Genomic DNA, 27,813 nt, shown 5'->3' with positions numbered 1-27,813 from the left:
GCAGAAACACTTCCTACCCTTGAGAACGGCGTCCCCTCAACATATGCTGTCTCCAAGGAAACAAACCAGTAATCCTATACCTGGAATAGAACGGCCTTGCTGCCGTTCTATGAGCGAACCCCTGTTTGAATGTAATGGTGCTATTCTGCCTAGAAGGAGAAATCGAGGAACCAACAGGGGCAAATCTGTCAGGCATGGCCGTACCATCCCCCAAAGGCCCTGCCACCCCCCTGGAAGCATGAAAGCGGCGAAGCAAAGCCGGAGCATGGATACCAGACAAAGGTTCCCAAGTACGGTCTTCGGGGCCATAACCCTTCCAATCGATCAAGTAATCGGGCTTACCGGACCGAAACTGCATGTCCAATATGGCATTAACTTCATACTCATCAGAACCTCAGAACTACAGGTAACCTGGTATAGGAATAACTTGGCTTGATCAATGAGACATGAAACACCGGATGGACTCTCCAGCTGGCCTGGAGCTGTAACCGCACCGCTACCGGATTTATGATTTTGGAGACAAGATATGGACCCATGAACCTAGGTAGTAGAAATCTCGTAGCCGGTATCCTCAGGTTTTTGGTGGATAACCACACCTTCATACCAACTTGGTATGACGGAGCCCTGGATCTGCAGGAGTCCGCATACAGCTTGGCGTGCTCTTGTGCCCGATGCAGATGGTCTTTGATCTTACGATGCAAAGAGACTAAATGTCGAGCACATGCACCTGTGGAAGGGTTGGTGGTAGTCAACTGTGGGTCCAGTGGAATGGATCGTGGATGCGGACCGTACAAAGCAAAGAACGGCAAAGTACCAACGGAAGTATGCAAGGAATTGATGTAAGCAAACTCTGCCGAAGGCAGTATGGATAACCATGTTGATTGATGTTGTAAACATAGGCATCAGAGGTATTGTTCCATTGTTCCGTTGGTGCGTTCAGTTTGACCAGCCGTCTGTGGATGATGTGCACTAGAAAGCCTGTCGTCAATGGGAAATGCTGAACTTAATGCTTTCCAAAAATGGGACGTGAATTGCGATCCCCTGTCTGTAATGATGATGGAAGGTAGGCTGAAAAATCAGAAAACCCATCGCATAAACAATCAGCCAGAACAGGTGCTGTGGGTAACCCGACACGCACAACAAACAAAGCCATCTTGGTAAAATAGTCAACTATAACCCAGATGGTATGGTAACCATGGTCGACAGGCAATTCAATGACAAAATCCATCGATACCATATGCCACGGTTTATGTGGCAAGGGAAGAGGATGAAAAAACCCCATTGGCTCTCCAGGAGTAGATTTGCACTGAGCAGAAACAGAACAAGAAGCCACGTAATCCACCACATCACGGTTCATAGTTGGCCACCAACACCATCTGTGTAGTAAATCAAGTATTTTCTTTTGACCTGTGTGCGCAGCTACCAAAGAATAATGCCCCCAGTGCAATGCCTGAAGACGGGTCTTGTCAGTAGGCAAAAACAACACACCTTGGATAAAAGGCAGACCATTGATTATATCAAGATTATAATCCTGTATCTCTTTTGGACAATGGGCTACCCATTCTTAGAGTTCTTTTTTCAAAGTGGGTTTTACAGTGCAACTGCAGACTACCTGATCAGATAGGGCATTCACTTGTCCAGAGGAACCCCTGAATCCAAATGGGACATAGCATCTGCTTTAGCGATGTAGCGTGCAGGCCTGTAGGTGATATGAAAGTTGAATTGTGAAAAGAAAGCATGCCATCTGGCTTGACGTGCCGTTAAGCATTTCATGGTTTTGAACGCCTGTAAGTTGCGATGATCTGAATATACCACCACCAGATGTAATGCTCCCAAAAGGTGATGCCGCCATTCCGTGAAAGAATTCTTCACAGCAAGCAACTTCCGCTCAGTGAGGTTATAATTCCGCTCACATGGAGTGAGCTTGCGTGAAAAATACGCCACTGGATGCACCATCTTGGTATCCCGACATTCTTGAGACAGAATAGCACCAACAGCGATACTAGAAGCATCAGCCTCGACCAGAAATGGCAGAGCGGAGTCGGAATGTTGAAGAATTGGTGCAGCGGTGAAGGTTTTTCTCAGGTATTCAAATGATGCCTGTGCTGTCTCATTCCAACAAAAAGGTGTTTTAGTATTGGTGAAAGCTGTAAGTGGAGCCACAATAGATGAAAGAGCGAATGAAATGCCTGTAAAAATTGGTAAAACCCAAAAATGACTGTAGTGCTTTAGTGGTAATAGGTGCGGGCCACTCCAGGATGGCTTTACCCTGGAGTGATTCATTCTCACCCAATGATTTGTTATGTCGTAACCCAAAAATTCCACCTCTTGTGAATTGAAAACACATTTTTCTGCTTTGACATAAAAGTGATGATCATGCAATCGTTGCAGCACTGTGGTGACGTGAACGACATGTTGATAAGATGGAGAATATATCAATATGTCATCTAAATAAATGAGGATGTATTGATCCATGATGTCACTGAACATATCATCCATAAAAAACTGAAAAGTTGCAGGGGCATTACAAAGGCCACATGGCATCACTAAATACTCAAAAGGACCATATTGAGTCTTGAGTGCTGTTTTCTACTTGTCGTCTTGATGGATGCGGACTAAGTTATAAGCTCCACGGAGATCCAACTTAGTGAAGACAGCAGAGGAACCCAACTGATCCAGGAGGACAGAAATCTGTGGCAGAGGGTATTGCATTTTTTTACTGTAATGGCATTGAGAGACCTATAATCTTTACAAGGCCGCAGGTCACCTTCCTTCTTCGGTACAAAGAATAAAGGCGACGTTGCCGGTGACCTGGACAGGCGAACGAAGCCCAGCTGCAATGCTTTGTCTATGCACTGCTTAAGAACCAGATCCTTCTTTTGTGTTATAGAATAGATTCGTCCTGCAGGGATTTTGGCTCTTTGAACCAGCTCGATAGGGCAGTTGTATGGTCTGTGCGGAGGAAGTTGTTCCGTCATACCCTTGTCAAAGATGTCTGCGAAAGAAGCGTACTCTGGAGGTATAATAGAGGTAATCAAGAGTAAAAATGCAAAGAGGTGGTAAGACGGCTGCTTGACAGTGCAAGAGGTCTGAGCGAGACGATGGCCTGAAGGCGCCAGCAAAGGCAGCCTGTAACATGTAATGTGTGCTTTGCAGTGCACATTTCCTGAATTAACAGAGCATATTGCTATGTCATAAGATTACCAACATGTGCACCTATGAGGATGAGGTCTCATTTCAACTGAAAAGGTCAAAAGGCCCTCATGCTGCCTCTGGGAAACCTACAAGAATCTCTGCCTGACAGTAACATTTGGGAGATGGGGTGAACACAACAATGATTGTTTGGCGTTCTCATCCCTGTTAGGAGGGCTTCAAGGAGGCCTTGCGCTTCAGATGACCCATGGTTCTACAGCACCAGTTGGAGGGTGGACAATCCCTTCCTGGATCCTTGCGGCCTCTGCGGGGGTATTGAGTATTTGTCGGTTTTATACATTTTGTGTCTGTGTGTAAATGTTTGGGGGAGGAGGTTCTGCAACATGAAGGGCCACGTCACGCATCTACACAATCCCAGTATCCGCCCCACTGCACTTGCATTCCCCCTCCTTTCTCACACCTTCCAACATCCCTCCATCCTTCCATCGCCGAGCCTCAACCCCTCTAACATTTCCTATCTTTCACTCCCTTTTTCTTTTTTTTTTAATTTGTTTTTATTGACAACATACACAACAGTGTGGGCCAATTGGCCTATCCCACCCGCAATAAATGCAGAAGTAATCACATTGTCCGGAACATTTTCTGGTTAACTCCCCAACCCTATTCCCCCCTCCCAATCCCTCCCCCCAAACAATTGTCGCGCCAACTTTGGGGATAATGCATGTACCTTGAGCCCAGGGAAGAACACCTGCTTAGCTTTTGACAGAAGAGCGTGAACCTTGTAACAGTGAGGTAACGCTATGAAGCGGGTAAGCCGGGGCAAGTCCAACCCCCCAAGGAGCGTGGGGATTCGCGCAATTTTAACCTTTGGCTTAAACATTTGTTCGATCACCCCTCTACAATCGCATAGTAATACAGTCATCGTGCAGCAGCACTGCTGTCCATTCTTGGACAAAATCAGACATGTTTTCATTTGCTATTGCCGAGAGCTTTTCGTAAGTGAAAATCACCCTAAGCTTGCAGAGCCATTCCTCCTTGGAGGGGGCCAGGACACTCTTCCATTTTTGCGCAAGCGCCAGTCTCCCTGCCCGCAACATAGCACAGATGACCTTGGGGAAGGCGTTCCCCTCCGATTCAGGTGTGGGGGCGCCCAGTAGGATTTCCAGCGGGTGTAAAGCTGGTCCATAACCCTCGATATCTTTGATCCAGCTAAGAAGCTCCGCCCAGTATATCTGTATGGACGGGCAACTCCACCACATGTGAAACCAGGTTCCCCGTTGGTGACATCCTCTGGGGCAGAGGGGGGAAACATCCCGGTACATTCTAGACAACAGAGCCGGGGGGCGATGCCATGAATGGAGGATTTTAAAGTTGTGTTCCATAGCTGCTGTGTATAGGGAGCCCGTGAAAATGCACTTAAAAACCGCACTCCAGGTGTGATCATCTATTAACATACCCATCCTCTCTTCCCATATGCGCTTGAAGGGTTGTCTACCTTCTAGGTCCGCTGTAATCAGCACACTATAGAACTTAGATAGCGAACCTTTACGAGATCTACTTTTAGCCAGAATAAGTTCGAATGGGGTGAGGGGGCGACTAAGCTGTTCGGACCACCTTGATTGGGTAAGTATCCCCTTCATCCGCAGGAATTCAAAAACCGTAGGGGGCCTATCTACCAGGGCCTCTGTCAAACTGTCGTATTCGATGAAGCCCTCTTCTCGTGTAAGCTGGGAGACTCTTTCCAGTCCCATGTCAGACCATGCCTGGGTGTCCCGAAAGCCCCTCATGTCCAGATCGATGGGGGGGGCCCCAGAGTGATGCCAGAGGAGAAGGCCATGTAGATATCAAATTATTGGCTTTGTTGGGTTTCCACAGCGTCCAAAGGACTGCTAAGGTAGGATGTGTCTTGAGTTGTGGGGGGATTGACCTGGGAGAGGACCAGAAATAGTCCCTGACCTTCCTCGGATGTGCGTGGATGTCTTCGATATACGTCCAAAATGTACGCATATCGTCCCGCATGTGTTCCAGCATCACCCTAAGCTGGGCTGCTTTGTAGTAAAGCCTAAAATCGGGTAGTCCAAACCCACCATGGGATTTTGGGAGGGTCAGAGTGGAGGTTTTAACCCTGGGTCTTTTGCCATTCCAAATGAAGTGGAGGACACGGGACTGGAGCAGCTCGAAAAAGGCTTCGGGAATCACGACAGGGAGAGCGGAGAAGAGATAGAGAAGGCGTGGCAAAATGTTCATTTTAACCGAAACCATACGTCCCAACCAGGAGAGTGTGAGGGGGCCCCATCTTTTGAGATCGCAAGTGACCCGGGCAAGGATTTCAGGGAAGTTCCGTTGGTATAGCTGTGACAGATCCCTGGGGATGATGGTGCCCAGGTATCTAGTGGATTCTCGCTCGATTCTAACCCCCTGAATGTCAGTTTTATTCTCAATTTCTTGTTCCCCTGGGCCCATTGGCATGATGCTCGATTTGGATGTGTTTATTTTCAGACCCGAAAAGGAGCCAAACAAGCGTATAAGATCAAACAGCCTCGGTAGGGATTTTTGGATGCTAGTCAGGTAGCCTAGTATGTCGTCTGCGAATAGGGAGAGCTTAAACTCGCACTCACCACACCGTATACCCACAATTTCCGGGTCGTTTCTAACCGCTATAGCCAGGGGTTCCATGGCCAAGGCATATAGGAGAGGTGACAGGGGACAGCCTTGCCGGGTGCCTCGGGACAGGGAAAAGGGCTCAGACGTACCCCCATTAACTGACACTTTCGCCGTGGGCGAGTTGTATAGTGCTGCGACCCACCTACAAAAATTATCTCCCAATCCCATTTTCCTGAGAACCTTAATCATGTAAGCCCACTCGACCCGGTCGAAGGCTTTTTCTGAGTCAAGTGAAAGGAGGTACCCCTCCACTCCCTGCTCGGTTGCCTCATGCATAAGGCCGAGGGTTTTTCTGATGTTGTCTGACCCCTGACGCCCCGGGATAAAGCCCACTTGATCTCCGTGCACCAGGGTAGGGAGGAATTTTGCCAATCTGTTCGCCAGGAGTTTTGCCAGTATTTTGACGTCAGTGTTCAGGAGCGATATGGGCCGATAAGACTGGCATAAGGCTGGGTCCTTGCCCTCTTTAGGTATGACCACTATTAAGGCTGACATCATTGTGGGTGGGAGGGATCCTTGACTGAGTGCGGTGTTGAACAGTTTGGCCAGGAAGGGGGCGAGTGTGGATCTATAGGTCTTATAGAATTTAACTGAGAAGCCGTCGTCCCCCGGGGCCGTACCACTTTTCAAGGAGGAGATAGTGTCAACTACTTCGTCCGATGAAATGGGGATTTCCAAGGTGTCGGCTTTGTCTGGCAGCAGACCCGGGACCGGGAGGGAATCCAGGAACCTATCAACGTCAATCCCATCCCCCTTGTATTCTGAGCAATATAAATTTTCATAGTATAGCCTAAATTGTTCAACTATTTTGGAGTCCCTTGCAGTCGAGTTACCGTCCGCAGAGCGGATTGAATTCACTCTCCTGCTATTCCTGAGTTCGCGGAGTCTCCAGGCGAGTATCTTGTCGGCCTTTTCCCCTTTCTCCATATATTTTTGTTTCAGAAAAGAGAGCTTCCTTTCCATTTGCCCTACTTGGAGGTGAGCCAATCTAGTGCTCAGCTTCTGTAATTCCTCCCACTGCCCAGGAAACATCTGTGTTTTTAGTTTACCACCTGGTTGAATGGCCTCTAGCTTGGTTTTCAGGTCTCTCTCTTCCCGGTCCCTCTCCCTTCTCTTCCCCGCCCCGATGCCAATCAGGGTACCTCTGATAGTTGCCTTAAATGCCTCCCATACTCCCATAGTGCCCACCTCCCCGTTGTCGTTCAGGGAGAAATAATCTTCTATGGCTGTCAGGAGGGTTTGGCGCGTATCCTTGTCGTGAAGAAGGAGGTCGTTACACCTCCACCGGGAACTGGCTGCAGGGGTCGGGGGGAGGCCAATCCTAATCTTGACCATGTCATGGTCCGTCCAGGGGACTGTTTCCACACCAGCACTGGTGATCTCTCCCCGCATAGATGCGTCTACCAGAATATAGTCTATGCGTGAAAAAACATCATGAGGCTTGGAGTAGAAAGTGTAATCGGGGTTCAGGCCCTGCCTGGGTACACTCGTGTCACACAACCCCAATTCCCCATTCACTTCCTGGAAGGCCGATGCCAATTTTTTGTGGAGCCGGATGTTGGGGCAAGGGTTCACAGATTTTCTATCCCTTTCGGGACACAGCACCATGTTAAAGTCCCCTCCCACCAGGAGGGTGCCCTCCGCGAATGCCATTATTGTCCCCTTCATGCCTTCCCAGAAGACATCCTGCGACTCATTTGGGGCGTATATGGAGACCAAGGTGAACAAACGTCCCCGCACATCCCCTTTAACCATGAGATACCGACCCTCGGGGTCGGTCTGTGCAACCTTAAACCCAAAGTGAGCATCGGGGGACACCAGCAAAGCTACTCCCCTCTTCTTAGACTGGGTCGAGGCCGAGAAAACCTGATCTATGTTTTTAGCCTTAAGCTTGGGCTCCCTCCCCCGAACCCAGTGGGTCTCTTGCACAAAGAGGAACTGTAGTTTCATCCTCGTGAATTCCCGCATGAGCAGCGACCTCTTGGTGGGTGAGTTGAGCCCCCTAACATTTAGAGACCCCACTGACAAGGATTGGAGTGTGTCATCCATTGAGACGCGGTTTGAAGCACATAACTCCAATGTCAAGAATGCAGGTGCTTTTACTCCCTAGTTGTTTCAATACCTCGCAGGGGGCTAGTAACGACCCCCAGGGTGTGAATAAATCACCTAACTTAGGCGCGACATAACAAATCCCCCAACAATTCAACTTCCCCTCTCCTCTCCCCCTACCCCCCTCCCCCCAGATCGCCTGGTTGTGTTGAGGCATCGTCCCGAGGACACACAACCGGCCAACCATGTCTCCCCCTCCGGGCTCGTTACCTCATTATACACACCCAATCGAGCCCCCCCCCCCTCTTCGGGATAAATGCAAGGAAGTAGAGTCTAGCAACATCCCCCCTTTGCATAGTCAAGTGGATAACTTTTTCATCGGTTTCCAATGGTCGGATTCAGCCGTTCTGAGGGTCCGGCGACGCTGGTGCCACTCTCCTGAATTTCCTTTGGCCACGTACTCTGCGCCTCTCCTTTGGAGCGTTGCTCTTTTTTGGGCCCTTCGGGGTGCGCTCCGGGTCCCGGTCTCCCGGTTCCAGGCCCGAACTATCTAGGAGTTCGCCCGTCACTCTTTGGATGTCATCTTCGGTGATCAGGGTATACTTATATCCCTCGAATTCGAAAGAAAGTGAAAAAGGATACCCCCACCTGTATCGGACTCCCTTGGCTTGGAGCATTTTCGTCAGAGGGGAACACAGGCGGCGTCTTGCCAGAGTGAAGGCCGACAGATCCTGATATACCGAGATCTGAGCCCCCTCCCATTCCACCGGGCCCTTCCTGCGAGCCAGTTCGAGGATCCTGCTTTTCTCTGAGAAGTAGTGGAAGCGGACTAGGACGGATCTAGGGCCTCTGGAGGCTGCCCCTGCCCTATGGGCCCTGTCGATAGTGGGTTTGTTAGTATTAGCCCCGTCGAAAAGGGCTCTCACCACCGCGTGGACTGCCTTGACAATGTCTACCTGAGTTTCACCATCTTGTTCCGGGAAGCCTAGGAAGCGTAGGTTGCAGCGCCTTTCCCTGTTTTCCAAATCGTCCATTTTTAATGAGCATTTCTCTTCTCTCCTCTCAAGTTCCGATAGGCGCATGTCAAATTGGGTCTCGAAAATGTCGCTCGAGGTTGTAGTGTTCTCCAGTGCCTGCACCCTGTCTTCTATATTGTCCACCTTTTTGTCTAGGGTGTCCAGCCTAAGGGTGATATCTGCACGGAATCCTTTAATTTCATCCAGCAGGGCCGCCATACCCCTGGAGACTGAATTGGCATCTGTCGCTTCTTGCTGCGTTTGGGCGGCCATTTCAGAGGCTGTAGGGGGCTCAAGGGACGGGCGCCGAAACCTCTGCAGTGTTTCCCTCCAGGTCATAGGCCTTCCCTGGGCGCTCCTGCTCCACGGTGTCTACCACCGAGTGGCTGTGGCCCGCGGGGCCTACTCGTCTCCTTCGCGTCCTGGGAGGAGCGGGGGCCTCCGGCAGCTCCGCAGCCGAGGGTGGGGGCAAGGTTGTGGGGGGGCTAGAGCCCCAGTCAATTCTCCCGTCGAGGGCGGTGGTTTCCCTTTCTCCAATTTTCCCCGCTGTTTTATCCCCGTAGTTGGGGGCCGTGGCCTGTTGTGTTACTGCGGGCTGTCTTATTACGGCGTTTGCAGGGGGTGGGTGCCTCTAATTGAGCCTCATGCCCCTCTCAGTCTCAGGGTGCTTCCGGGGCTTGCGTGGACAGTCCCTGGCTTCTCTCCTCCTTTCCCCTTGTGAGTTTTGCTGCCCCCGGTGGGCACCCAGCCCCGGGGTGGGTCTCCTTACCTCGGGGGGGGGGGGCCACTCCCCCGCCGCTCGTGGTGTGCTGCGCCGTTGCTGTCTCTCCTTGTCCTGATGCGGCGCCACCTCATGGGCCTTATCGCCGCCACGATCGCCTGGGCCTTGCACGTCTTCTCCGGGCCCGAGCTCGACGCTGTTTTCCGCGGAGCTGCAGGGCCGCAGGGAGGAGGGGTCTCGCGCCCTCGAAGTCCGCAAGCTCAGAGCGCCGGCTCTGGTCCACACTCGGCTTCCAGAATTGGGCCCCCCGGCACCTTCACACGGGGGGGGGGGTGTCGCTGTCTCACTCCGGGGGTGTCGGGGGGGGGGGGGCTCAGGTCCCTCGATCAGCGCCCTGTTGGGGAGACGAGCGGAGATGCTTCAACACATCTCAGCGCCCCCTGGTGGATCCTTCACTCCCTTTTTCATCCCTCAAATGCTTAATGTGGTTTCCCGTTGCTCCTTCCATCTCTCCAACTCAGATCCCTCAGTCTCCCTCCATCTCATCCCACCTTAATTTCCTCTCCACACATTACTCCCTGATCGCTCGCTTATTCCTTCTTCCTTGTTCTCCCCTTCTCAAACCCAGCTATCCATGCTCTCTCTCCCCCTACCCTGATCTCCCTTCATCCTCTAGTCTTCACATTTCTATCTCCAGCCCACTCCTTACTTTTCTCAACGTATTTACCTACCTAACTCCTTCTTTCCCTTCTTCCCCTCTTTGTCTGTCCCTTAAGCCGCTGGACCCTCTGGTAGCATAAAGCATTGCACGGCAGATACATTTAGTTTAGTTTAGTTTTAGTTTATTACTTGTATAGCGCACCCAACCCAAAGGTAACTGTGCGCTTGTACTTGAATACATAGAATGTTACATAGTAGAATACATAGAGTATATTTTACATAATGAGTTACATAGAATACATAATGAGTACAGTTAGGAGACGTATATATTTACATAGTCATATAATACAGGAGTAACATATTAACATATAGGTTAGTCATAGGATATACTGGCTTGTCTCAGAACACAGTACCGTCAGTTAGGGCTGATCTAATCTAATTCTGATGAAATGGTGATTAAGGTACACGGTCTTAAGTAATATTCCAGTCATGTGGGTAAGATGGTGAATATAAACAAGACCTATATATGGAAGGTATCTAGTGGGAGCTGGGCTGGTATTCTAGATGGTGGTTTGAGAGAGGAGCCATGATTTAGTCTTAGCTCTAAAAGGTCCAGAATAAGTTTTCGGCTCTGATGGCTGGGGGTAACGAGTTCCAGCATTTGGCACCAAGCACTGGCAAGCTAGATCCTCCAGTTGTTTTTAGGTTGTAATTAGGAATGGTGAGCTGGTTCAGGTATCTGGATCTGGTAGGCCTGTTTGACTGAGTTCTGGAGAATTTGTTTGTGAGGTATTTAGGTGCTGTGTTCGAGAGACATCTGTGTGTAATGACCAAGTACCGTAATGTGATTCTATCACGTATTGGTAGCCATCATGATTCTCTCCTGAAGGATGAGATGTGAGTGGATCGGGGGATGCTTAAGGCTGATTTTAGGGCATTATTCTGCAGGACTTTCACTTTGTTTAGGTTCTGTGATGAGGAACCGAGGAGTAAGGGGTTACAGTAGTCCAACTTCGAGAGGACCAGGGCTCTGGATAGTGTTAGGTGACTGTTGGTGGCTAGGTAGGGTTTGCAGGCATTTATACGTTTTGATAGGCAGTGGTGAAGGCTGTGCTGTTCATTTGTTTTTTAAGCGATATGGTGAAATCCAAATAGACACCCAGAGTTTTTACTTCGCTGGAGACTTTTATGGTGTTTCCATCAATGTTGAAGTCAGCGTAACGTTTGTCTAGCTGGTTAAGGCAGGCTTGGGATCCGAAAAAGCAGGAGTTCATTCTTGTCATCGTTTAAACATAGACTGAGTGGCCATCCATGCTTGGATCTCTACATAGACGTTGATCATTTTAGTGTCATTTACATAGCAACCAGTGAGCGTGATGAGGATCTGGGTGTCATCCGCATAATTTGTGTAGGCGACACCCAGATTGTCAAGATGATCAAAGAGAGGCTTGGTAAATATATTATAAAGCGTGGGAGAGACAAGAGCCTTGTTGGACTACACAATTGATCTGTTGAGGTGGGGCCGAGGCTGAGGGAAAGAAAACCCTAGTGGTTCTATTAGAGAGCAAGGATTGGATCCAGCTAGCAGCGCTAGGTGAGAAGGCTGCTGCTGATGTTAGGTGTTTGGTTAAGATTTTATGGTCAACAAGGTCGAAAGCTGCTGAGAGAACCAAGAGTAGGAGGATAGCTAGTTTTCCCTTGTCCATTGATTCATCCACCTGTATGTTCAGGTCTAAGAGCGCTGTCTCAGTGCCATGTCTGGGTCTGAAACCCGACTGACGTAGGCCTAATATGTTGTCTTTCAGGTGCTTCTGAATTTGGAGATAGACTGTGCGGTCTAGAATTTTTAGAAGGAAGGGGACCGTTGTTATGGGCCTATAATTGGTCGGAGTGCTAGGATCTCGTTTTTTTTAGCAGTGGTCTGACCCATGCTTCTTTAAGATTGTCAGGTACTGAGCAGTTTTTGAAAGATGAGTTTATGAGAGCTGTAATGAATGGTGCAAGTTCTCTGGCTCCATCCTTGATGATCGAGGCTGGGCATAGATCACCTTGGCAGTTAGAGGGTTTTATACCTCGGATGATGTTTTCTACTTCCTTGATAGAGACTGGGGAGAATCTGAATGGGGTGCATGGTGGGATTTTGGGTGCATGGTGGCGTTATCATTAGGGGCTAGACTGTTTTTTTTAATTCAAATTTTAGTTTGTAGTAGTGCTATTTTGTCTGCTAGGGCCTTCTGTGTGTTGGCAGACCGGATGGTGCCTTTCAAGCAGGTGTCAGCTGTGGGGGCTAGTGACTCCAATTCCCCCGAGTATGGTGAAAAGTTCCTTGGTATTGGATTTGGCGTTGTGGATTCTTCAATTGTATATTTCTCTTTTAGTGTTTTGAATGGCCGTTCTGTAGGTAGTAGCCGCAGCAACAAAGTTGCCTTTGTTGGTGGTGGAGGGAGATTTCCTCCAGGTGCTTTCGGCTGTTCTCTTTTTGTTACGGAGTGATTTGAGTTCTGCTGTGAACCAGTTATTCAGGTGGGTTGCTGGTTTGGCTTTTCTCAGTTTTAGGGGAGCAATCTTATTTATTGCTTGTTCTAAGGTATTGCTGTTATCTTTCCACTAGAAGGGCAGGGTCTTTGTCAAGGTTAGGTGAATTGATGATAGGTTGTAACAGGGGCAATAGTTGTTCTAGGGTTAGGTTACGTTTGTTCCTAGATAGAGTGGGAGGGGCGAGTGTAACATTAGCGTTAATAGGTGGTTTCTCCTGTATGGAAAAAAATTATACCGGGGTGGTCTGACCAGGCAAGTGGTTCATTTTTTAGGATGGTAGTACGACAGTTGAAGTCTGCTACACAGTCTAAAGTCCTGCCTTTATTGTGGTGGGTTTGGTGATGTTATGTTTGAATCCAAGTTGAGGTCACCTAATAAGATGATCTGTGAGCTAGGTTTTGTATTTTGTGTGAGGAGTGTGGACAAATCCTCTTCGAAGGTGGATATGGGGCTGGGCGGCCGGTAGATGAGGTGAAGCAGTACGGTCTAGTTGGGTGTAATAGGTAGTTCAACAGAGTAATTCGGCAGATGGTAGGGATGTGCTAGAGAACTCCGCAATAAAGGCAATGTCGCCCCCTTTGACTGAAGCTCTATCGGCTCTGATGATGGTATAATTGTTAGGGAGAGATAGAGTTACTGCAAGTCCAGAGGCTGAGTTAAGACAAGTTTCAGATATGGCTAGGAAATCTAATTTGTTAGATGCAATACAGTCTGCAATATCAAGAGCGTGGGCTGCTAGCGAGCGAGCATTGATGAGGGCTGCTTTGAAGTTTGGGAGGGTAGGTGGCCGTTGGTGGGGTGATGTAGGGTGTGTGCTATTTGACACTAAGTTGGTAGGAGAGAGGGTATGGGAGGGTGTGATGGTGCCCTTGGCGGTGGCACACTTGTTTTTCATTTGATCCTTAGGGAGAAAGCGAGAGCCTAGTCTGGAATTCCTGGTGGTAAGTGGACACGGGATCAGCGCTGTAGGTGGAATGACAAAGCGGAGCGTCCGTTCCTCTGGGGTCAGTGGTGTTGGGTTTGTAGGAGAAGCTGTTGGTTGTAAACTCCTAGTTTGTGGTGTGCACTGGGAGGGTGGTGAGATATTGGTGGAGGCGATGATCAGGGGATATGGTAGCAGAGTGTCCATTATAAGAATAATTCTGCTGAGAAGGGCCATTTGGGAGAATGCTGTATACTGTGAATTGAGATTAATAAGTGGTATGGCAGTTCAAGATGAGGGGGCAGCAAAGGATTTGCTATGAACAGTACAAAGAAATATGCCGTGCAGTTAAGCCTTATGAGTGATACAATGGGTGAGTACAATGCAATGGGCAACACAGAGATTCATACAATGCAGTCGGGTTCTATGAAAAATATACAGAACTATGGGCAACACAGTAGATCATACAATGCAGTCAGGCTCTAGGAGCATCATGATGTATCAGTACAGTGTTAAGGGCAACCTATTGCATTATATATTGAAATAATACTCAGAGGGAAATGCAGAGAGTTATGCAGTATGCCTGCTCCTGGGAGATACTGTCGGTCAATGCAGCACTAGGGTCATATTTATCATAGCAATTAGTATAGGCTGGTTAAGCAGGTGATACATACAGTGCATATAATGGATTGAAGATACAGTGTAGTAGTGATTTTGATAGGCTAAGGAGCAGACGGCTTATCGGAACATGTAGACATAGGAATAGAGATGTCTGTCGGATGGTATGTATGAGGCAAATCTAGTATTAAGAGACAACGCTGGGGACTATAATGCAATACGATATTACAGGCAATGAATCATACGAGATGACTTAGATGCGTGAGAGTCTTGAGTGTACTTACATATATTTGCAAGTGGCGGATTGGTCTGGCAGGGGGTATGGGCCCACGGCCCCTTAGGCACCGACAGGCACCGACAGGCACCGACAGGCACCGACAGGCACCGACAGGCACCGACAGGCACCGACAGGCACCGACAGGCACCGACAGGCACAGACAGGCACAGACAGGCACAGACAGGCACAGACAGGCACAGACAGGATTTGTGCCTTTATATGAGGGCCTTAATACGGAGGCTGGCTCACGCCATCCGGGCACACTACTGATTATGTTGCTTTCCTTGGCCAATCAGAGCAACGTGCTTCCACTACCGAAGCATTGCTTAGCAACCATGATGCTCGGTTGCAGCGGCCATTTTGGGAATCGGGTCACGGGGAGCAGCGTGCAGCGTGTATGGTAAACGCTGCAGAGTTAGGCATCTATTCATCATTCAATGGCAGATCTTTCTCACCTGATGCAAAAAGCGGGTGAGCAATTAGGCGTTCGGAGCAGCCGATTAGGAGGTGAGGTAAACAGATGAGCGCTCGATGCAGCTGTGGATGTTTAATTAGCGAGTCTGATCATAGTTGCACGGCAGGTGCTCACTTCCCTCGGTGGGTGGAATGAGCAGATCAATATATCCGCACTCGATGTAGCAGGGGCAGAAGATCATGAGCTACCCGTAGTGGCAAGGGTGCGTGTCTGCAGTTCTGGGCAGATGGGCAGCAAGGCAGGGCTGAGGGATAGGGCTCCTGCTCTCCCGGCGTTGCTTGAAGAAAAGAGGAAGAGGGAACAGACATTAATATGCCAAGCTCTTTTATTGGAGTTTGAATTAGTGGCCTCTAGTTTAAAACTAGAGGAGCTGGCCTGGGTGGACCAGGTTTTGGACCCCAAGTTTCTCCAGTACAAGCATACCCCCAAATTGGGCCTGCCTTTGATCTCAAACAGCTGTAGTAAAATGCTGAGGGAGTAGCCGTACCTGCAACATATCTCCATGCCCAAGTTATACCCCCTCGAGGGGGAAGAGACCAGACTGCCCACTAGAGTGGAGGTGGATGATATCCTCGCAAGCCTGGTGGGACATTACTCTATGTCTGCGGAGGAGGCCACGTCCATGATCCTGTGGACAAAAAGGTTGACTCGGCTCTCAAGAGATCTTACGTCAGTTCACATTTGCCTTTGTGTTCCAACACTTATGGCTCCTATGCAGCTGACATAGTCCTGGCTGGGTTTAAGAAGCTTAAGCAATCTCTGGACGATGGGCGGACTGCTCCCAGCTTCTGGGTGACATGCAGAAACAGACGGAATTTAGGTACGATCTTGTCTATAACCGTTTTTGGCATGGCCATGGCCATGGGCTCCACGATCTGTGGCAGATGTCAGTTGTGCCCCAGGGGGTGAAAAGCAGAGGGGTCTCCGAAACCAACCGCTGTCAAGCTTCCGTTTGAGGGCAAGATGATGTTTGGCGATGCCTTGGCATCAAAGGTGCACAAAGTATTCAATGCCAATAAGCATGTGGATAAATTGCGCAAGAAGGGTGCGCTGGCTCCGATTCAGGGTCTAGGCCTCTCAGAAGACCATGTGCTTCCCGGTCTAGGAATGAGGTCAAGGGACTCGGATTCAGGGGCCCGATCAGAAGACCCGGGTCTCCACCCAAGCCACAGAAGTATTAACAATCACAGCATACCAGTGGGTGGAAGGCTGGTTCACTTTTCATGGATTTGCAACCGCTTGGCCTCAGACCCTTGGGCACGACACACTGTTGGTTTGGGGTACAGGCTGGAACTTATCCCCCCCCCGCCGGAGTCAGGAGACAGGACACAGGGTGACGCTGCTGTCCAGGGGCTTTCGGAGAAGACCAGCGATGCTCACAACCATCCAGGTCCTTCTTCTGAAGTGGGCAATCGTCTAGGTGCTGACGTCGCAGAGGGGAGCAGGGTTCTACTCCAAGGCTATTCTAGTCCCCAAGCCAAGAGTCTCTCCTTCTGGCTCATTATCGATATGAATACGCTGAACACCTTTGTGCGGGCTAGGAGATTCAAGATGGCAACCTCGCAGAAGATCATCCTGGGGTTCCAGAAGGGGCAGGGTGTTGACTGGCCTCCACAGACTTGCAACTAGCATGTCCCCATCTTCAGGCGCCATCAACCCTTCCTGAGGTTTGCAGTGAGCACAGGCCATTACCAATTCCAGGTCCTCCCCTTCGGTCTCAAATCAGCCCATAGGGCGTAAATTAAGCTGTTGGCCTAGACGGCATACAGGTTTACCCATACCTGGATGATTTGGTCAAAGCAAGGCACACAGTGCTTGTCCACCTTCGCAGCGTTTGTCAGCCTCCGACCAGGTGGGGCTTCCTGAACAATTTACAGAAATCCAAGTTGACTCCTCACAGACATTACAGTTCATCAGAGCTCAATTCTGCACCCGGGAATGGAGCGTGCGACTCCCGAAGGACAAGGCCTCCTGTCTCCGGACCCTGTTGTGTGGTGTCCTGAGCAAGGGCTGGGCGACTGCCAGGGAGCTGTTGTCCCTTCAGGGCCACATGGCTTCTTGTATGTTCGTGCTTCCCGTAGCAAAGCTACATTTGAGACAGTTGATAAGGCACATTTTGTCCCATTGGAACCCGGTATCTCAGAATTAGGACTTCTTGCTCCTGGTCACACCTTACCTGAGAAAGCCTCTTCACTGGTGGTCTTCTGGTTCTCACCTCCCGGCGGGAGGTGGGTATGTCCTCAGAGATCCAGACCGCACTTACTTCCAAAGTCAGCAGCCTTGGCTTGGGGGCTACTCCTCGGGACCAGTCTCATCAGGAAAGGTTGACTCCGAGAGCCCACCGTCATTTGTCCAATTTGAGTAGCTGGCGGCCATTGTTAAGAAAGATTCCCATTTGTGGGTAATTTTATCTCCAGTCATGTATCCCCAACTTGTTGCTGCTGTTTGAACACCATAGTCTGACTGTTGTCAGTGGAGCACAGCCTTCTGCTGCACTCGGCTGTGCTTTCGCTCACTTGTTATGGGGAAGTGACATGCCCTTAAAGGGAGACTTTGTTTCCATTAGTCCTTTCTAATGTTGCAACTTTTCTGCAACACGTTACTAGTGCACAAAGTACCTTACAGTACAGTGTGCTGGGGTCTTCCTTTTGTTTCCAAAGGCTCTAGAATCCCTCAAAGGATTATTTAGGAGAAGTACAGATGTGCCTTGGACAGGGCTGGTGGCAGCTTATCTTTTCGATTATTTTTATCCCTTTCTTGCCATGCAAACCACGTTTACCGCGGTTGGCACAGGAAGGTGTCCTGGCTCCAAAATGGCTATGCCACGAGGTTCTTTGTCCTGTCCTTTGGCCATCTTGTCCCTTTGCCTTCCCCAGGTCGAGAAGACCTGGGTCAGTCATTATTTGGGCATGCATTCTCCTGCGAAACGCCAAGCTTTTGCTGGCTTCTGCATGCCTTGTGTGTGCCTCCAGGATGTGGGCTGGACTGTCTAGTTCCAATACACATCCTGGGTGCCAGAGAGTCCAGTGTGCTGGGAATGACTGGGACCACTGTGGCCAGTGATTGGTCCACGTCTGGCATGCCTGTATGTGAGCAGATCTCCCATTGGGTCCTCTTCATTTTGGCACGAAGGAGATTCTGGATAAGAGAAGGCTCCAAACACCCATACCAGGTCGATCTCCTGAGTTCACAACAAACCTTGGATAGGAGCCAAGTCTCCTGAAACTAAGAAGCAGAGTCAAGGAACTGCTGATGACTTGCTGGAAGGTTTGGCACCCTGAGCCCGCTGTTGTCCCGCAGGATCCCTCTCTTTTCATATTAAACAAAAAGGTCTGCAAAGGCGCTTTGACCCATTGGGATAGTGGTACCAACTATTCTCGGCACCTCTAACTTTAACCTGAAAGCGAGCCTTCTCTGAAGTGTTCCTGGGCCAATAAGCTAACTGACTAGTTTGCACAGGACCATATGTCTGGAACCGCTGCCGTCTCCAGTAGACACTTGAGACTTTGCAGATCGCTAGCCCTGGGTTCACAGCACTCTCATACCGAATTTCGTACACTTGGCATTCCCAGGCCTGGAATAAAGAGTTTTCCAGAGCCTGAGTACACGCGGTCACTGTGTTCCCTAGCCCTGGTGACGATCTTTGTGGGTGCTCTACTGCTGTTCCCCCCTTTGCCCCGAGACGCGCTGCAATGAAATTGAGTCAATCCCTTCGACAGGAGAGGAGAAATCGTCACTGTCCCACCAGAGAATCATCCCTGGAACTCAGCCGCTGAAAGCCGCAGAGCCGCACATTTGCAGCATTTTAACCAGCAACAAAGAGGACTCAACTGGCGAAGTTTGGTCCGGAGTGCGCCTTGGGTCGGTGAGTACTTGCAACCCTTACCGGTGGCCCCTGGCGCACCCATCAATTTTTACGCACCAATCTTCCTTTCTCGAGGTACCAACCTATTCCCAAAACTAGGATGCAGTTCTGCCTTCTTGGGGAGACCCTCCTTGAATAGTGGGAACTTATTCTTCACTGCCTAACCCACCTTCGTGAGCTGCTACAGCCCCTGCAAGAGACCCTGTTTTGCCTCTACCGCACGATCGCGTGAAGCAGCTCCTAACTGTACTTTTGAGTGCAAGGCTCCACTCTGCTTAGGGCATGGACTGCCTCTTAGTTAGGGTTGATAAAGTGAAGGACTACCTAAAGTATTTACACTGTATGATCCCTTTCCTTACAGGTTGTGGACCCTTACTTTGTGCCATCTCTTTTAGGACTGGTTACTGTATAATAATGTGTTGGTTTGGTTGTTACTACTGTGTTTTACGTCTGTGTTCGATTCAAAAGGCCTTTAATAAATGCATCTGTATTTTTGATATGACAGAGTAATTTGTAGTGTCCTTGCTGTGTGTGCTCATTGTGGGCTTTCAATCACCCCCACCTCCCTTGAGACCTAGCTTCGACTGCCGCCAATGCTACCTTGATTGGTCTGGCTTGTCCAGAAGGTTACCATGTTCCAAGAAACTATGCTGGCCTTCTGAGCCTCTGCCCACCAGGTCAGAGCTCAGAAATCCATTTTACAGCCATCAAGTAGGCTTTGTTCTTCAGGAAGTCAGTTCAGGGGGAGGGGGGCGATTCTTGTGAGGATCGACAACACCACTGCCCTGTCATATGTGAAACATCAAAGGAGGAACAGGGTCTCGTTGTCTAAAGAACCTGGATTTGTCCATAGGCAGCTCAGCCGAGTCCCATCTGTCCTCCCTGCAGGCGCTCCATATCTGGGAATCAGACAGTGGGACCACAGCCACACTCATCAGCAGGGAGTTCCCAGTTTCGGAGGAGTTGTCGCTTCGTCCAGCTGTGTTCCTAGACATTTGCAGGAGGTTCGGTCAGCCCTGGGTGGACCCATTTGCCTCCCACTTGCAATGCATAGCTTCCCCAGTTCTGTTCCCGGCCACATCGCCGGAGGCTTGCAGGGTGGATGCCCTCAACTTGGATTGAACAAGGATTCTGCTCTATGCCTTTCCTCCGATCCAGAGGGTCCTCAGGAAGATCTGGGAGAGTCTGTTCATGATTATCCTGGTGGTCCCTTAATGTCCCAGAAGGGGGGTGGTTCCCCAGCCTCCTGGAACTGAAATTGGTTCCCCTGTCGGCGCTGCCCAGGTGGCCGTCCCGACTGCAGTGGTGGGGGGAGGGGGCTATCTCCCTCCCCACTCCTCACTGATTCAATGGGGTGAGAGGGTTGGAAACTGAGAAGAGGGAACTGCAGGCCTTAGGTCTTTCTGCCAGTGTGGCAGGGGAAGTCCCAAGAGCGCCATCGGTCCTCCACACCAAAGACCTACGATCGGCATTGGGCTAATTTTCTTTCCTGATGTTGCTGGAGGGTTTTCCAGGCCCTGCAGTGTGGTCTCCCTAATGTATTGCTGTTCCTCCATTAAGGGGTTGAGAAGGGTTGGCAGTCTCTACCCTTCACTCTCAGTGTGCCGCTATACAGGCTTTTTGGGTTTCCTGGTCTCCTCCTGGGGGAGGGGACGGAGGGGGCGGAAAGGCTCTGGTCACTAGACTTGAGTGTACTGGTGTTTAGGCCAGTGGCTCCTGTGGGCGACCCTCCCAGAGACTTTCTCTGCTTCTGTCCATGTTACAGAACCCCCCCTTTCAGCCCATTGGTAGCAGTGACCTGTGGTTGACGCTAAAAACGACCTTTCTAGTTGCCATCGTTTTTGCCATGCGATTGGGTGGGGTTGGGGCCCTCCTGTATAAGCCCCCCTTTCTGGTGGTCAGGGAGGAGGCTCTAGTTCTGAAATGTGATGCGTCTTTGTCCCCAATGTCCCCATACCCTCCAGGTGCCACCGTTCCCAGGAGATTATCCTCCCGGCCTGCTTTCAGGTTTCTGGCTCCCCAGAGGAAGAGGCCTGGAATTGCCTGGACGTTAAGCGAGCTGTGTTGCATTATCTTGACCGCACTCAATCCTATTTGCTTTTCACCTTTGCCACAGGGGGCTGTGGCAAGAAGGCTTCCACTCCCATCAGCCAGTGGATTAAGTCTCTGGTTCTGAGGACCTACGAGTCATCGGACCTCAGTCCTAGGGGCCAGGTTCAGGTCGGTCCACGAGACGGGTGGCCGCTTCCTGAGCCAATGTTCAAGGGGTGCCTCCGTTAGGCACCTACAGGAATGCCACCTGGGATAAAACCCAACCCTTTTATTAGGCAATCTCAGCTCAACATTGATGGACCCAGGACTAAGTATTATGGCGTGGGGGTTGTTGGACCTCCTGTCTCATTGACTGGTGTGCGGTTTTTCTTTGTTTCACGGTTCTGCCTCCTTCCTCTTTTCTTCTGCACAACAAACTGGGTCCTCGATCATTACTCTTGGTGTCAGGGTGTTTTTTGGACATGTGGCACCTTCAAGTGTTCTGGCTTTGGTACAGCTCAAAGATAAGTACTGGGGCGAGAAATGTGGAAGTACTACACCGAACTCCAAGGACATTGCCCCCACCCCATTCTTGCCTCCCTTCTTCTGCAGAGTGTATGGCCCGTCCGCCTTCCTATCCCTGTACACCCTCTCTTGCTTCCAAACCGCTGGTCAGCAGACTCAACAGGCTCAGGAGCCGCACGTACCCGCTCACTGTAATTGCCCCAGACCTATACGCATCAGAAACTTTCTCCTAGGGGTTCACCGCACCCGGTCAAAGCAGCTCACAAACTCAAGAAAGCTATAGGCCAGCCACTGTCCTGGGTGCCCTCCCATCGTGAGACTCCCAGCTCAAGGGTCGACTCCTTTCAATCCTTTCGCTTTACAGCAAAAAAAATCAAACTAAAACAAGAACACCTCTCACTACAACTTGCCCTCATTAATGCGAGGTTGCTTCCAGCCCATGCTACAGAGATCTATGACCTAATCACCAACCTGGACCTTGACGTGCTAGCAGTGACAGAAACCTGGCTTCACGAGGCGTCGGAACCAGCCATCTCTCTCATCTGGATACACACTACTGCGCCAAGACAGACCAATGGCGAAAGGTGGGGGTGTTGCCCTCATAATCAAGGCAACTCTGGCAATCAGACAAATGCCCTCATGTCTCGGTGGCAATGTAGACTGCCTCTCTTTCAAACTGTCTACTTCCCCCAATACCATGATTACTATCCACATAGCATACCGGCCTCCTGGACCTTTACTGGACTTCCACGATAATCTTATCCACCTGCTAGGGGCAGCCACGTCGAAATCTGTTCTCCTTGAAGACTTTAACCTGGGCTTTAATGACCACAAAGATAAACCAGCCAAGGCCTTGACAAAAGCCCTCAATGATCTGGGTTTCCAACAGAAAGTTGCCAACCCCACCCACTGTAAAGGTCGCCTCCTGGACTGGTTAATGGACCACAACTGCAATGTGGACATCAGCTCCAACACCCATTTCCCTTGGACAGACCACCATCTTATCCACTTCTACAGCCCTACCACCGTTAATGTACCCAAACACTTTAAGCCTGCCCCTCCGGCTCTAGCTAGATCCTCACGTAATCTCACTAAGGAGAAACTACTCCTGTTCCTAGAGGGCTCCGCATTCAAGCCTCCCTTCTCACTTGACCCGTCTGCAGTAGCAGAGCTGTACAACTCTACTATTAAAAATGCAGTGGAAGCCATTGCCCCTCTTGAGGATTAAAGCAAAAAAGAGATGAAACATGCCAACTCTTCGTTCTCCGCCAAGCTCAAAGAGCTATGCACGCTCAAGCGCAAAGCAATTAAATGGCAAAGCGCACCTCAAGAGACTACCTGAATGGTCTACAAATCACTTGCTGCGCAATATTAAAAAAAAAAGAGATCATTCTTGCTAAATCAACAGTGTTTAACAACAGGATTGCCAACGCAACCTCAGAATCGAAAGAACTCTTTGCCATCTCTAAAGTACTGGCCTCACCAGTCAGTGTCACGCCGCCCGTCCTGTGGTCTCCTTACCCGCTACGGCGCTCCCCGTCCTGGAGGCTGTATCCTCGTTTTCGGCTTCGGGGTCCGGGGGCGTCCTGGGTCCCGGGCGCTTCCGGGTCTCCTACGCGCACTACATTGCGCATGCGCGGGCGCCCGCTCTCTGCTCTTCGCGCATGCGCAGTGCGCAGGATGCTCGATTCCGGAGGGTATGCGGCTCAAGCCTCGTTGTGGGGTGCCCGATGCCTGGGAGACGGCACGGCTTGCGTTGCAAGCCTCCCAGGTGCTGGCGGGCTTATTTAAGGAGCCCTGATCCTTTTCCAAACCGCGTCTCAACGCGGTTTGTTCGGATCGTGTCTTTGCTGCCTTGCATTGCATTCCCGTTGCCTGGGGAACCCTTGCCTTCCACCTTCCTTGTTCTGCCTGGGGAACCCCTGCCTACCACCTTCCTTGTTCTGCCTGGGGAAACCCTTTCTTCCTCCTTCCCCGTCTTCCTCAGTCCTTCCTGCTCCAGTGGTTCCGCTCTCCCTCCTTGGTTCTGGTCCCCGCTCTGTCCTTCCTGGTCTCCTTACGCTCTGAGTCCTTCCCACTTGTTCCGTGCTCCTCTCCTTACCAGCCTGCTCTTGTTGCTTCCTTGTCATCGTCCCTGGAGGGACCGTGCTGCTTCCAGTCCCCGGACCTGCCTTCCATCGGAATCCCACTAAGGATCCGGACTATCTGCTCAGAGGCTCCCCCTGCCAGTGCTTGCACTGTCCTGACGCCACTCAATCAGGGGTGAGCCAACCCGTGGCGTTGGGAGCCGGCTCACCTCCACTCCGGTTCTATTTGGGCTGGTGTTGGGCTGGTTCCCCGCGCCATCTATCACGTCTATCCGGATCATCTGACAGCCTGGCCTCATCATCAAGGAACCCAACCGGACGAACAGGTACGCAGCGTTCTCGTGACGCTATTTACAACAGTCATAAACACTCCTGTTGTTGTGAAAGACCAAACGTGGTGCACACAGGTCCAAACAACTATGATCAAAAAATTGAACTCCTGCAGGAAAAGATCAATGCCCACCACAAGGCCTTGACAATAGCCAGCACACCTTCACCACCAGCAACCAGTCCAGTTAACAGAAAGGATATTCTCTTTTCCTTTAGACAAGTTACTGAGACAGAAGTGCTTGACATCATAAGGAAGATTAAACCTTCCAACTGTAAGGGTGATTCAAGCCCAGCCAACCTCATTAAAGAGTGCGCAGAATCTCTAGCCCCAATTATGATTGCATTCATCAATGCCTCTTTCAGCTCCAACAGGGTCCCTGACTGCTTGAAGGAGGCGTGGGTACGCCCATTGCTAAAAAAACTTACTTTAGACCCTGAGATCCCCAACAACTACAGACCAATCACCACGGTCCCATTCTTACTAAACATTCTGGATAAAGTGGCCTACGCACAAATCCAACAATTCTTAGAAGCTAACAGCATACTGGGGAAGAGGCAATCTGGTTTCCGCCCATGCCACGGGACAGAATCTGCCCTACTTGACCTCAAGAAACAACTAGGGGAAATAATGGACAATGGGAAGCCAGCACTTTTGGTGCTCCTAGATCTCTCAGCGGCTTTCGACCTGGTTGACCATGAGACACTCTACAAACAAAATAAGAACGCTGCTTACTTCTGCACTGAAGCCACAGCGTTAATCTCATCTTACCTTAAGGGAAGCAGTATGAGAGTGTTTTCAGAGCAGGCATGCGCCGCTCCTACCACCATCCACTGTGGTGTCTCTCAAGGGTCGTGCACTGCCCCTACGCTCTACAATACATTCACCCTACCCTTCTTCAATGACCTGTATGATTGTGGCATAGCTTATACCAACTATGCCGACGACACGCAAGTACTCATCCCCCTCACTGGCTCCTATGCACAAGATGCAACCACTCTCGTCAACACATATGCAACCATCCAGGGGTGGATGGCTGTTAATGGATTGTGTCTTAATGGGGAAAAAACGGAGATCCTACTGGTCGGTACCAACACTCAACAAACTGGCTGATCAATACAAGACTTTCTACATTGATAACACTATCATCACAGCGTCATCAGTAGTCAAAACATTAGGGGTATGCCTCGACTCCTTCCTCTCCATGACCAGACAAGTTAGCGCCATTGCATCGTCCTCAGCACTTGCCATCAAAATCATTAGCGCTGTCAATCCATAGTTGTCCACCAAAAATTGCCTGTCAATAACTAGGGCCACCATTGGGGCCAAACTGGACTATTGCAACGCCCTCTTTTTGGGCACTTCTGCAAAAAACCTCCACAGACTACAAGTCGCACAAAACAATGCTCTTAGAGCGGTGCTAAATATCCCAAAAAGAGAAAACCTTTACCAGGGGAGAAGGGATGCACACTGGCTGCCTGTCAAAGAGAGAATTCTTTTCAAGACTTATCATGCATAAGTGTATCTCCCGTGCAGCCCCCAGGTACCTAGCAGAAAAAATATGACCTACTTCCTCCTCCAGACCTACTCGTTTCCGACATACTAACCTCATTTCTGTCCCCACATTCAAAAGAGCCAAGGTGGGTGGTGCCAGCTTCCAATATGTAGCGCCCAAAAATTGGAATGCGTTGCCCGCTGCTCTTAGGAATGAAACTTCATATGCTGTCTTCCGCAAAGTGCTTAAGACCAAACTCTTCAACTAAACGAGTACCTCTGCCTCCTCACACCTGCACTTCCAAGCATACTCTTAGTACCAGGTTCCCTTGTTTCAAAGTAACCCTTCAGCCTTACATCCGTAAAACGTTTGCTGTAATTGGTTAAGGTAGTGTTTTTTTACTGTGATGCACATGTGGGTTCTTAATGCATTGGTTTGTCAATGTTAAACATATCTCCTGCTGTGTTAACTGTAAGATTAGCAACATGACCATGTTCACTTGTAACCCATGAACAATTTGGGCCTAGGTCATTAAACTAATGTTCCTTTACAAACTGTTTAATGTGAATGTACCACAATCTGCTTTGCTCATATAACTAAGTGAATTCATCTGTAACAGCGACACGATGCCCCAGGGCCGCTTGTGCGCTATATAATCAAAATAAATTAATAATGCTGAATATTTAGCGGTAATCAGCATTACTCCTAGTCTTATTCCTTCTCGTCCCACTACGAACGTCCTTTCTCTCCTGCCCTGGAGGCGAATATGCCCATGTCTCTGCTTTTGGAACTACTGAGGATTCGTAGGAGTTCACACCTGCAAGAGGCGGAGCTAGAGAAAATCTTGAAAAAGGAGTTCCTAGGAGAGGGGATGCCTCAAAGATTAGTAGAGGGACGAGGAAGAGTAGGAATAATGAAGACAACCATAAGTGATAGAATTATTTGAATTGATAATGCGTGTGAACCATAAATTATGTTTTAAATAACTTACCCACAACTGAAATTCCTTGTACTTTCCTAAACCTTGGCTGCGGCGAAATGAAAAGATTACTTATCAGTAATCCCCTTATCTTGAATCTTACTCGGTCTCCTCACACACGTGGCACTTTGAAGCAGCCCACCTCCACAAACAGAAAACCACTTGCTTAGCATACCAAAAACGCACATCCCACCACTCATCCCACACACTTTTTTTCAATGATTCCAAAACCTGCCAGGCTCTAGACTCAAACATCAACGCATGTATTCCAAAAATCGCCGTTTCTTTCCCAGGATACCTAATGCAAGAAACATGTTGATGCAATCTAAATCACTCAGCTCAAATGTAAAGAAAAATTACTATCACATGCCATTTACACAGGTAAAGGCCAATCACCACCTCCCGGAACTTATCGTTAGAATAATCGCATATCCCTCCTTTCACTTACCGGTGACAGGATACGGGTAACTTGTAAGTTTCACTTTCGTTCGCCACAGACAACAAGCTGTTGTGCTCCAAAACCTACCAAGAAAATATATAAAAGATACCATTCAAGGGCAAAACAGAGAAACGTGTGGTTTGTTTATTATTATTATACCAAGCTCCTCCCACGACGTCGGTGCGCGAAAATAAAAAAATATGACAGAGAAGCCTCTATCATTAACATAGAGAAAGGACTAACTAAGTGTGTTTTCCGGTTTCCTCCGCCGTTTAAGCTCCAGTCACCATCTGACTCTGGAGAACGGGTTCTGGGCGTGCCCATATACAAGGGGACACCACCGATTTCTAATAGCTCTTTATTAGAACTTTCTGGGGGAAACCAAGTTGGGTTCACGAGGACTGTCCGAGATGGCAACATTTTAGAACCGCTCAAGGGGAGATTTGCTCGATGGGAGAGGTAGCAAATACTAAAATATGAAAAATAGTAACATGGTTTTGTGGTATGCCGTGTTTATCTTCATTACTCCTTGTCCTACTCTTCCTTGTCACAGTACTTAATTTTGGGGTTCCAACCCCTCTCAGGAATCCATTCCTGATTTATCTATACACCATACATGCTCCACCCTGTTGTGACTCAGCACTGAGCCACAGGGTTCGTGATGAGTCATGATGTTGGTCACATGCATAGCTCTCAACATTTTGTCATCCCCGGGTGAAAACAGCTGATTTTGCTTTTGGCGGGTGAAAGCCCATTCATTTACATGGAAGGGTAGAGAGAATGGTGGGTGAGAATGCTGCTTTCAGGGCGGGTGACACTCGCCAAAAGCGTGTGAGTTGAGAGGTATGCACATGGGTGACCAGTGAAAATAAAGGAGCTGAACGGGCTTCCGCTCGGCAGTTGCAGCCAGCTGTGTCAGTTAATTCTTTGCAACTCAGAGCTGCCTGCTGAGAAATGGGCCCAGCGGGCCG

General features: G+C 49.6%; 1 protein-coding gene across 11 annotated transcripts in view; it reads right to left on the bottom strand.

Annotated features, from left to right (window-relative positions):
* RCBTB2 (RCC1 and BTB domain containing protein 2) overlaps window positions 1-27,017 on the bottom strand; it is a 1,530,600-nt gene extending 1,503,583 nt beyond the window's left edge. For 6 of the 11 annotated variants that reach the window (XR_011284121.1, XM_069639837.1, XM_069639845.1 and 3 more), the window contains exon 1: window positions 26,852-27,017. Coding sequence is in view for 5 of the 11 variants with exons in the window: in XM_069639837.1 (XP_069495938.1) it covers window positions 26,852-26,954 (103 nt within the window). In the remaining 6 variants the exon portion in view is untranslated. The remainder of the gene's footprint in view (window positions 1-26,851) is intronic. The other 5 variants (XM_069639842.1, XM_069639840.1, XM_069639843.1 and 2 more) reach the window with 3 other exon arrangements.
* Window positions 27,018-27,813: the final 796 nt, after the last annotated feature.

Source organism: Ambystoma mexicanum, chromosome 7q (genome assembly GCF_040938575.1).
Source record: "Ambystoma mexicanum isolate Mex_15411 chromosome 7q, UKY_AmexF1_1, whole genome shotgun sequence".
NCBI classification, from domain to species: domain Eukaryota; kingdom Metazoa; phylum Chordata; class Amphibia; order Caudata; family Ambystomatidae; genus Ambystoma; species Ambystoma mexicanum.
This window is presented reverse-complemented; position numbering and strand designations above follow the sequence as displayed.